This window comes from Eptatretus burgeri, chromosome 8, assembly GCF_056783735.1.
Source record: "Eptatretus burgeri isolate ZD-2024b chromosome 8, Ebu_testis_v1, whole genome shotgun sequence".
In the NCBI taxonomy this organism is placed as follows: domain Eukaryota; kingdom Metazoa; phylum Chordata; class Myxini; order Myxiniformes; family Myxinidae; genus Eptatretus; species Eptatretus burgeri.
The window spans coordinates 27,915,425-27,927,706 of NC_140968.1; the positions used below are offsets into that span (position 1 = coordinate 27,915,425).

At 42.6% G+C, this 12,282-nt stretch overlaps 1 protein-coding gene across 2 annotated transcripts in view; it reads left to right on the plus strand.

The window, feature by feature from the left end:
- Positions 1-12,282, plus strand: part of LOC147021393 (periodic tryptophan protein 2 homolog) — a 50,284-nt gene that overhangs the window by 13,689 nt on the left and 24,313 nt on the right. For both annotated transcript variants that reach the window (XR_015060782.1, XM_085891303.1), the window contains exons 5-9: positions 1,379-1,522; positions 1,783-1,918; positions 2,232-2,413; positions 9,751-9,894; positions 10,087-10,157. Coding sequence is in view for 1 of the 2 variants with exons in the window: in XM_085891303.1 (XP_085747429.1) it covers positions 1,379-1,522; positions 1,783-1,918; positions 2,232-2,413; positions 9,751-9,894; positions 10,087-10,157 (677 nt within the window). In the remaining variant the exon portion in view is untranslated. The remainder of the gene's footprint in view (positions 1-1,378; positions 1,523-1,782; positions 1,919-2,231; positions 2,414-9,750; positions 9,895-10,086; positions 10,158-12,282) is intronic.

Here is a 12,282-nt window from a genome sequence, read left to right on the forward strand (position 1 = left end):
AGTCGCTCCTGGTGGATAGCAGCTCTGTTCACCCCAGTGTGACCTTAAAGAAATCACACGTGGTCACCTTTTGGCAAGATACGGGTCACCCTGCGGGTGACATTGGTTTATTTTTATGTTTTTGGAGCGATTGCGGCAGCAGTCTGTTGCCTATACACCGCCAAAATTTAGGGATGTACCAGAAGAATATGTTGCACGCTTGGAGCAAGACCGCCTGAAGAGTGGGTACTCTACTCGTGTGATTTATTTTTGGCCGAGACATCGATGGATCATTTGTATGGATTTTGGGTTGATTTTGGATAATGTCTTGGTTGCAGATTAAAACGACACCTTATTGCTTATTATGACATTCCGGTGTTACACATATTTGTGCGCCACCCTCAGTACTTGCGTGTGTATAAATGTGTTGATTTGTAAATTGGAAAAAATAGCTTAAATGTTTACCAAAAGTACCCATCGATGTGGGGCAGTGATTCGTGCTCCACCGACGAGCACCTCTCGACTTACAGGTTTCACCAATGGCGATTCCTATTCGCTCTATTTATTTTTCATGTCTGACTGACAAACCTCATTTACCATTCAATAATGATGTCCTTTTTATTATTTACTAGTCGACCCGTGAACCCGTTGGGTTCCCGTTGTGACAGCAGTTGATGGAAAAAAAATGATTTCAAGAAAAAAAGATAGCTCCAGCAAACTATACCACTGAGGTTGTTTGCATTGATCAAATTCTCATGAAGAATACTTGACTGAATCGGGAATTGATTTTTTTTAAATAATTTTTTTCGTTGCCCGATTTGAACGAAACTTGATACTGCACACCGCAGGAGAATTGTGATTAAGGTGGGCCGAAACTTTTTGCGCTATCGTACACCGTTTTGGCTGTATTTCGGGAACATACGTACATATATATATATATATATATATATATATATATGTATATATATATGTATGTATATATATATATATATATATATATATATATATATATATATATATATATATATATACACACACATTATACATACAAGATGAGAGTTTTAGTAATATATAGATTATATATTTTTCCCCCCTTTGACGGCAAAGTACACCATTGTGGTTTTCCGAGTTCTGTTTTATTTGTAATAAGTAGTTTGCCAGGAGACCATTTGTCGGTAGGAACCCGGAACGTAGCTTGGGGTAAATATTATATTCAGTTGTACCCTTTGAACCTTTCATTGTGAACAGTTCAGTTTTGGTGATCGTGGGATTGATGATGGTTGCTGGTCTATTTGGTGTTCTGGATACATCCTTCATGGTCCAACAGTATTTCTTTTGGATCCCGTTTGAAAATGGATCCCTTTAGAATCGGCCGCATGTCTCTCCTCTCGATGCCTAGATGGTTCGTGGTTACCAAGGAGAACATTGCGCTCATGTACTCGGCACCTGGAAGATCTCGAGAGTTCAACCCCTTTGCATTGGAGAAGACCTATTATGGTCCGTACGATGAGACGACCTGCATTGATTGGAGCGATGACTCGAGGTAAAGTGGTGCAGATGCCCGATGGTGTATCTCTTAACACGCGGGGAGCTGTTGTCTTAATTATTGTGAATCTGCTCTGCTTTTCGTGTTTGTTTTTATTTTATTTTTATACACAAAGATCCCTTGAAAGGATCGAAAGTCCTTTTTAGATGTCCTTTATTATCAACTCTGTGCTGCTACTTTGTTAAAAAAATAACCTTTTTCAAATCCAAGTTGCGAATGCACACCACCGCACGTGTATAATCCTCACGTTCGTTCAGCTGCTTTGCCATTGGGAGTAAGGACATGTCCACATGGGTGTTTGGAGCTGAGAGGTGGTGGAACCTCGTTTATTACTCACTTGGAGGACACAAGGACGCCATCGTTGGCTGCTTCTTTGAATCGGGCTTGCTCGACGTGAGTACGACCTTCTGGATTTCGGAGGACACTGATCATTTGATTTTTTTTTCCAGGAAACGGTTTCTCCCTTTAGTTATCGATACATAATGAAAGTGGCGAAAGGATCAAAAATCTTGTATGACGGTCTCGTTACAACAAGCAGCTGTGCTCTCCATGTAGCAGTCGTCGTATTGAGCATTTATTATACTTGGATTCATTCAGAGAGCTATTATGATAATTCAGTATGTGTATTATTATTATTGTTAAAAATTCACAAAATCTGTTTGTTTTATGAATTTAATACTATCTTCGGATTGTCATTGCATTTCAGCTATACACCGTGAGCCGGGATGGCACACTGTGCGTTTGGAAGTGTGACACGCCACCTTCCGGCCTTAAAGCACGCCTGCCCAATGCAGTCGGGCGGAAAAAGGCAAAGGAGAAATTGGAGATCCATGGAAAGAGAGGCAAAACTATGGGGAACGACAAAGTCAAATATGCACAGGCAGCTAAGTAAGTAAACGTTTGAGAGAGGTACATGTGTATCACGGCAGCGGCTTTGTCCTCAGCCGGACATGCCAGGCATTCTTTTGGACTATACGGGTACTTTGGCCGAACATGGCGGGTGCTTTGGTCTTCGCGTCAGCCATACGTGAAACCTCATTAAGGTTGTCATTTATATATCTCAAGTTGCTAATGATTACACTGATTCGGATCTGGAACATGTGACCGTTTTTATACGCCCGATTATATATAACGCTAAGCGTTATAGCGCTTGTACTGATATAACGCTCATACACCTTGGACCCCAAAAAATTACTACTATTTCATGTTTAAAGGCAAAAAAGTGAGAAAATAGAGACAAAGTTAGTCCAAAATAGCGCAAAGTGGCAAAAAAAATTCAAGCTGTCATCGCCCTGTGTTGAGTTGACATGTGGTGTGAAAATACTCACGAGCTGTCATCTTCTCACCTTTCCCGTATAAATGGCGAAGCTGCGATGAACAAAATCAATTCAATTCAAATCGTCATAGGATCCTTATCTCCTGTAACTCACGTACATATCCCCTTCTAACACCATACAACACAACACAGTACTGTACTGTACAAGATTAACTAATGTTCGCGTGCTCTACCGCCCACATCCTTTCGGAAGAGTTGTCAACAACTTAAATCTAAGCTCCCGTTACATCTCCTGTACCAGTTCTTCGACATCTTCATCACCTACCAGCCGAAAAATCTTCAAATTTGTTAGTTTTGTTTGCTCTGTTCAGTTCAGCGCCGCCATTCCGAAGCGGAAGTGTTATTCCATCGAGGAGAAGCTACACATAATTAAACGGATACGGAATGGTGAAACTCAAGCGACCATCAGCAAGGATACAGGCATCGCCGGTTCAACTCTAAGAGGATGGTTGAAGGATGAAGAGAACATCAAGAGCTTCATCGTCACTGTCAACTCCAATGAAGGGATGAAGAGGAAGAGGGTCAAGCTTGGGAGGGATCAGGAGTTGGACCAGGATCTATTCAATTGTTTCTGCAAGGCGAGAGAGCTTGACATACCCATCTCAGGCACCATCCTCCTTCATCAGGCCAAGAAGATCAACAAGGATCTTCACAAGGAAGAGAGAGGTGAAGATGCTGATGACAGCTTAACCAGGGGGTGGCTGCAACGCTGGCAGGATCGACATGGGGTCCCCATGAACCAACAACATGGAGAGGCCAAGTCTGCAGACCTTGAATCTGCCAAGAACTACCTCTCTGTCTTCATTGAACTAATCAAAGACAACAACTTCACAGAAGACCAGGTTTTCAATGCAGGTGAAACTGGTCTGTACTACAAGACCCCTCCAGACAGAACTATGGACCTGGATGACAACCCATCAAGAAAGACTGGACACAAGAAGCCAAAGGACAAAGTCAGCCTCCTTCTCTGTGCCAACAGGTCAGGGTCTCTGAAGATGACCCTGTTGGTCATAGGGAAGTCACTAAACCCCAGGTGTCTACACCATGTCAACAGATCCCTCCTTCCCTGCATTTACACCAACACCAGGAAGGCTTGGATGACAGGAGCCTGTTTCAAGGACTGGTTTTTCCAGAGGTTCTGCCCTGCTGTGCGGAAGCACCTGAGAAAGCTTGGGCAAGAAGAGAAAGCTATCCTCCTCATTGAAAACTCCCCATCTCATCCATCAGGAGACATCTTAAAGTCCAAGGATGGGAAGATCTTCGCTTCCTTTATGCCCAAGAACACCACCAGCAAGATCCAGCCTTTGGACCAGGGGGTCATCAACTGTTTAAAGCTATTCTACAAAGATCAATTATGCGAAGCTATGGCCAGGGAGCAGAAAGAGAAGACCATCTTCCTCAAGGCCATGGACGTTAAGAAGACGATGGAGTTTGCAGGGCTAGCCTGGGGGAAGGTCACCAAGGACACCATCATTAACTGCTGGAGGAAAGGCCTAGGTCCTCCCAAGTCTGATAATGAAGAAGACTTGAATGGGTTCTCCAAGGACGAGGTGGGCAGGTCTGCCATCACAGCCCTCAACCTCGCCCCTGGCACATCAGCTCTTGATGCTCTCCAGACCTGGGTTGATCAAGAAGAAAGAGACCTGGCTGAAGAACTGCTCAGAGAAGAACAGCTGTCAACTGGAGAGGAAGAGGAACCCCTAGAGGAGTCAGAAGAAGAAGAGGCACCAGTTGAACCTCTCCCCCAGCCTCTCCACTCCAAAGCTGAACAGTCTTTCCTTTATGGTCTTCGTTGGTTGGAGTCCTTGGATGAGCAGGAATGCCCCAATCTTCGTTTGAAGATACACCAGGTTAAAATCCTTCTGGATTACACCCTAAGACTATCAAGAGCATCCATGAAACCAACCAAGATCACCGAATTCTTCAAGAAATAAATTCCGAATTCTTCAAGATATAAATTCCGTATCCGTTTTGTGATTAATGAAGCGTAAAAATATTTCACCGATTTATGTGATAATGTACATTTTTTATTTTGAAAGTAATGTTCGATTGTACATAAAAAAATAAAATATATTCTATTTGCATTCAATTCCTGTTTATTTCTTGTTTAAAAAAAAGAAAAGAAAATAACTTGACCGCTTCGTCATCAACCCAAACAATCGAAGATGGCTGGCCGTACATGTCCACGTGTTTTGGCTCTGGTTTGTATGTAATATAAAATATTTTTCACTGCATCAGTATTGCGCTGTATCATTTATAACGCCCTAGTTGCTTTGGACCCCACCGGTGAGTGTTATATAGATTTTCCACTATATATATATATATATATATATATATATATATATATATATATATATATATATATATATATATATATATATATACATGTTGAGATCATGTTCCACCGCTGATTGAAATCTAGCAATGTCCACACTGATCATGGTAGGAAAGAGCCTTTTAATTCACATCAAAAGAGTACATGACAGAAAGTGAGACAGGGACGACCTACAGTATCCCAGCTCAGTTAAACTCTGGCCCGCAAGCAGTTTGGTTTACTTTATATATACTTTTTCCTGCTCATCTGTTTTCATGATTTCCCCAACTTCCATCAGGTTTATATTTCCTTTCTTAAATATCGTATTCTTTGAAAGTAACAACACCCCAGCAAATATTCTCTCCTGGCCTGACAAAGCATTGATCTTTTCACGAGCAAGAAGATCTGTTATTGGTCAGGCAGATCTTTATCACAATATATATTATCTTCTCATTCTACTGCAAGATGTTCCATTTTGAACTATACCAAAACAGTGCTGATTTATGATCGGGCTTCTCCGAGCTCAAGGCTCAAAGAATGTTGTTACAAGGGCCAACGAGAGAGAGACAGAGAGACAGAGAGACAGAGAGACACAGAGAGACACAGAGAGACACAGAGAGACACAGAGAGACACAGAGACAGACAGACAGACAGACACAGAGACAGACAGACAGACAGACACAGAGACAGACAGACAGACAGACACAGAGAGACAGACACAGAGAGACAGACAGACAGACACAGAGAGACAGACAGACAGACACAGAGAGACAGACACAGAGAGACAGACACAGAGACACAGAGAGACAGACACAGAGACACAGAGAGACAGACACAGAGACACAGAGAGACAGACACAGAGACACAGAGAGACAGACACAGAGACACAGAGAGACAGACAGAGACGCGCTTTGATTACCAACAGTCAAAAACTGTAGCTTACTGAGAGCATTTTAAATGCTTTGGCTTTTTCTTCTCAATGCTACATTCAATTTAGCAAAGGTAATCCTGCTAAAAAATAGCTGTTCTTGATTGGGAGATGTACAACAGCTCCATATATATATTAGGGCGCTTTTAGCTACTATGGTAAAAATTCAAATTTGCAATAGAAGTTTGCAGAACCTTCCAAATGGTGAGGTTTCATGAAAAACTAAAATCTTCCAAGTTTTATTAAGATTAAATAATATTTAGGACTTGCGCAGGCACTTGACATCCTTCTCCATTAGTACAACATGGCTAAATTAAAATGAAAATCTCTTTTGATGAAACCAATTAAAAATAATTATCCTGAAAAGTAAATAATATGCCTTTATAAAATCAAAGTTTCCTTGGAGGCCTTTGGGTATTTCCGTCGGTCATTCTCCATCACTTGAACAAGGTACTGCACTTGAGCCCCATCTCTTGTTCGACCAGCTTTCGTGAAATCTTGGATGAGGGCGACGCCTCTTTCGGCCGCATCATTCACGACGTTCAAAGAGTCAACCCTCTGCTTTGCTTTGACATAGGATTCAAAGCTCTTCCAGTTTGATGGATCCTTTTCCTCGAGAAAGTCTTCTGGCAGCTCGAGGAGCGTAAAGAGATTTTTAGTTTGGGAGGAGCAGAGGTCAGACAGCTTCTTTCCCTCTGCATTGGGAAGCCAGACTCATCGAGATGGATCCTCTGAACCCTCCACGTCCTTCATGTTTATTACCATGGCGATCTTTTCTGATGAATCAAAGTTGTCATCAAAGAGTGCAAGGCTGACGTTAACTTCGCTCAGGTACCACAGATGGCGGCTCATTGTTTTGTATGCAGCATGATTCAAGGAATGGAGGGCTTGAAGGAGCTGGAGGTCATTCTTTGGCGCGGAAGCAGCATTTCGAGCGTCGAACCAGGCCCTGATATAGTGCTTAGCAACAAAAAGACAGACCTGCTTGATCCCGCTAAACAGGCATTCTGTGTGACATGTACTGCGGGATGATGACGCGCGTTTAGTGAGAAAATCTGAGAACTGCCCTTGAAACATCCAGATCTTGAAGCAGTAAATTGCACGAGCCATCCAACGCGCTCGGTGAACGGCGCCAGGTGCCCTGAATGTTGGAACCTGATGTCCAGAAGGGACGCCTCCAAGGAAAATGATCGTCAGTTGGAGAAGTTCTTTGTGGTCGTCTCGGGGATGCTTCTGCTTCAGAAGCTCTTGGGCATGCTGAATGACAGAATTGGCCCTTGGATGGATATCGGTGGCTGTGCTTGCATCATCAGCAGCAGTCAAGTACTGCGTGAAATTAAAATGGGGCCAGCAGTCCCGGAAGGTTTGGAATAAGGTGATGTCTGGCCCTCGGGATGCTTCATCGACCGAAGAAGAGTAAATTGCTTCCAAAACAAGTTCTAAGACATGGTGCCGACACGCAAAATAAAGAAGTTGATGATCAAGGATGTTTTCAATATGAACACAGACCCCACCCTGGATTCCAGTATTAACAGCTGTCGTGTCAAAACACATCCCTTTGACACGTCCAATCAGGTTCCACTCCTTAACTGTTGAAAAGATGACTGCGGCTGTTTCTTCCGCCTTGGAGTCTTTCAACATCGGAATTGCCAGGATTTTTGACACACCATTCCCAGTGACCAGAATTGGCAGCCTTTCAACTTTGTCTCTTCCAGTTAGGTCTGGCATCAGCTTGGAATCCCAGTGGACTACCAGGGGTGTGTCAACCTTAAAGCTCTGCTTTATCTCTTCAGCACATTGCTTCCGGTGCTTAACACGAGCGGCACGAATGGCACTTGGACTGAGAGAAAGTTTATTGATGTCTTGTCCCAATTGCTTGGCAAATGGAATTGGAACCCGACTTGCAGAACGATCGCTAAGGAGAGTTCTATCCAGGGCCTCAGTTACTTCAGATGTTAATCCAGTTGTCCCACGTTTTCTCTTCGGAGGCTGGGAATCACAGGTGGTTGGATGGATGGAAGAAGATGGTTGTCGACTTGGACTAGATTCAGTAGAGCTGGAGGAGGAGGAAGACTGGAGGTTGGCTGTTTCAGAAGTTGCGGCCATCTCCAAAAGCGCCTTCTGTTTCCTCTTTTTCTCTTCATCCTTACGTTTCATAATTTTCTCTGAAGTCCTGGCAGTCTTGTAGTCAAGACTCCCGATCTTTCCTGGACGCCCCTTTTCACGCTGAGAAGCAAGAAACTCCTTGTCCTCATCGATTTTTATAAGATTCATAGCATCAGCGTGAGCTATGTCAAACAGCACATCCAGGTCGGCCTTGAAATTGTCTTGTTTCTCGATGTTGGTAGCAGTCTTCCGATTGATGCTTTTCTTTAAACCCTGCCATGTTGTGTGTAATTTTCGCACATAGACTACCACATCAGGAAGGTGCTTAGTAGGAATCCCCTCTGTGGACCAGATGTTCATTAGCTCTAGTGATGTTTGATTCACACTTGCAGTTAGGGTCTCATTCATTTCCACATGAAGGAACATCAAAAAGCGGAGAACTTCGGCCTTAGAAGGAAGCTTCTGGCCAGGAAGTGTTGGATTAGGGGATCCAATCAGCCAAATGGCCTTTTTCGATCTAGTTCTGGAGGCCATTACCCCCAAAATATGCAGAAATTTCTGGTCTGAAAAAAGATAAAAACATCATGGTTAAGTGGGAAATGTTACAGAGTGGTAAGTACACATTGAAAAGAAAAGTAACAAGTTTTTGCCAAGCTTGCGCGTTAATTCATGCACGCATGAAGAAAGGCTCTGCTCACTGCTGTGCGATTGCGCAACTTTCAACAAGAAAACTTTCCGTTTCCGAAATTTGGACTGAGTTGGGACTTCATTATTTTTAGATTTAGCAATTTATGAGCTGATTTTCATTTCTTCGCATCAATATTTAATATCATTTTTATGCATTTAATTATACGAATATATTAATTAAACCCTCAAAACAGTAAATTCAGATGATATCAAAATAAACTTTTAATTGATCTGCGAAAAGAGGAAAAAAAATCATTTTTGGCAGTTTTTGATGCCCTTTGTGCAACTTTGCATCGCTTGTGCAAGTTCAAGAACATGACTCAAGAAAAAAATATTTTAACACAATGATTTCTAGTAGGAACCTCACTGAATGGCAGGTTCTGCGCATTAAAAAAAAAAACTTTCATTTTTTAGAAGCACCCTAATATACATATATCGGGGCGTATTATGTGATACCGGTCTGTCCATCCGCACTCTAATTCCCAAAGTTTTCAATTTTCACGTTTCATATTTGGTACATTGGTACAGACTGTGGAGACCGTGTGTCGCGACATACGTTCGTCATCTAAAGTTGTTACCATGGCAACCAGGATGCTATTTTCCATGTAGTCACACTATTCTGTATATACCTTCTTGTTCGGGCGTATATTGTGCTCACTTGCGCTCTTGTTTGTTTTTGTTTTTACAAGTATATGCTTCATTCTTGACCGTTTCATGAACGTTGTTGAGTTGTGCACTCATGCTTGATCAATAATTCCGTGATGTGTCTGTTGCAGGCACATACGGCGGTCCTTTAGTTTTGCCTCCATTTTTACGATCCTTCTGCTTCACATCTTTTCCGTTGGCTTTTGCAGGTACCATTTCAACAAAGAGGGAGAGTTTGATTCCGTCACGGCCTTGGCGTTTCACAAACAGTCGCACATACTGGTAACGGGCTTCGCTTCGGGGATCTTTCACATCCACGAGCTTCCGGATTTCAGCTTGATACATTCCCTGAGGTATTTATGGTTAAACCTATCCTTCCTGGATACGCTTTGCCTAATATCATGTGGCGATGCGCACAATTATTGTGCGCTTTTCATCATAGTCCAGCTACCGCAAATACATGACCTTTTGTGCCTCGTTGGCGAGCGGCATTGGAGGTAGTTTCACCTGGTGCTGCATTTGACCTTCAACCTTTTGCCCTGCAGCGTCTCCAATCAGCGCGTCTCCTCGATTTCGATCAATGCGAGTGGGGACTGGATCGCACTCGGATGCCCCGGTACGTTCTTTTGAATCCAATTTCCCGTCTTTGTTGCAGAATGCAATGTCGAGTTATTTCGTACTCTCGTGGGTCGTATGACATGGGCACCCTCCGCGTTTTGGAGAGTATCTTGTATTGTCACTTAACATGTGCAGTGGTCTACGGGGCCATTAACCAAAAGATGCCTTGAAATCAAATGTTGTGGCACCCGGTAGGGAATTAAATTATGATTCACACTGAATACGAACCTGAACTTCCACAAGCGATATTCCATACCAAAAGTGACATATTTAACCTTTAATTGACACGCCCCGAACAGGCATTGCAGCACACACACACAGATCAATGGTAATTATAGATATTGGAATGCATGCAAATTATGTGCTGAGAGAGTTACAAAGTAAACTTGATTTTTACTTCCGCCACCGAAGGTGAAGGAGGTTATGTTTTCACCCCTTTCTCTATGTTTGTTACTTACGAAATCTTTAGATTTCGTCAGTATATTGATGACTTCCGTCATCTGTTTGTGTGTTTGTGTGTGTGTGTGTGTGTGTTTGTTTGTTTGTTTGTGTGTGTGTTTGTTTGTAGGCACGATAACGAGAGAACGGAAGAAGCTACCAATGTAAAATTACACCACGTGATTCAGGAGGGTGATGGCAAGCTCTGATTAGATTTTGGTCAAAATCGGTCAAAGGTCAAGGTCACAGTGAGGTCAAACATAATTCCGTAAATTCATGTGGAGAAATGGAGTATTTTTGCTTCGGTCGACGTTACGAGTTCGTTTTAACTTCGATTTTAATTTTGTCTTCGGTTTTTGCGATCGCTTAGGACGCTTAAAACTCAGTTGTCGAAATTCTGGTAAAAAATCGGATGTTTTTGAGACGTTTTAAGATTGTATAAAAAAATATTTCACTCGCCGCGTCATGGCTCGTCACGTGGTGCATTGCGCTCGAGCAGAGGCGTCGTTCGTTGAGTCACGTAAAGGTTTTCCGTGTGCTTGCTGACGGTGTTTTCGATAAAGACGGTGTTTAAACGTCATTTTTTTTTTTATCCCAATAAAGGTTATCGTCACGTGGTGCAGCGCGCTCGAGCAGAGGCGTTGTTGAGTCACGTAAAGGTTTTGCGTGTGCGCGCTGACGGTGTTTTCGATAAAGATGGTGTTTAAAAGTCTTTTTTTTTTATCCCAATAAAGGTTATCGTCGCATGCCTGACTCGCTAAGCTGTCAGATTTTGTAAAGATTGTTGCTGGATGGCCGAATATTACGGTTTTGTGACTTTGATAAAATAGTATTAAATAATTGCGTGGAGAAATGGAGATTTTTGCTTCGGTCGACATTATGATTTTTGATGGTTTGGTACAGAATCATCGTAGAAACTTCTGGTTTGCGTCGCTACCTTCTCAAGAGACAGCTCTTATTAGACAAGGTCAGAGGTCAAGTTGACTATTTCGTAAGTACCAGTCTATGACTGCTTGTTTGTTTGTGTACACGATATCTCAAAAAGTTGTGGACTGATCCGGATGAGATTTTTGTGCACATGTTGGGTGTGTGACAAGGACAAACTGATTAGATTTTAGTGAAGATCTGGATCTGGAACCGGATCCAGATACTTTAATTTTTTTCAGTGATTCTTCACCATTATGCCTGGTTATGATTAGGGTGGTGGGCTTTCGATCCGAGGGTCCCGAGTTGAAATCCCGCTCAGCTGTTGAATTAATACTAGGTGGGGTTAACTTGACCCGTCATCCTTCCGAGGTCGGCAAAATGAATAGCATGCTGGTATACTGTGTTGGAGTGGCGACCCGTCCAGGATTGTGCCCAATAGCCAAGGAGACTGCTTAGGCAGCACCAACGCTCTGCACAGAGTATGGTGCCAATCTCCTCTCTCCTCCTTCACCATTGAGAGATCGGGCCAAAAATGATGTAGTACTGTGTGGCATGATATTTCAAAAATGTAATGGGCCCGATATGTTCTCGTGGATCAGGCATTGCGTGGCAGAGGTATGCACTCCACCGAGTGCCCTTCCAGTTAACTATCAATTTGCATAAGAATAAAAATGATTATCCAGTGAGAAAGAATTTACATTTTAAAGAAAAATGCATACACCCAGGTTTCTGAAAAGTTATTGCTCAGTTGCTAACTA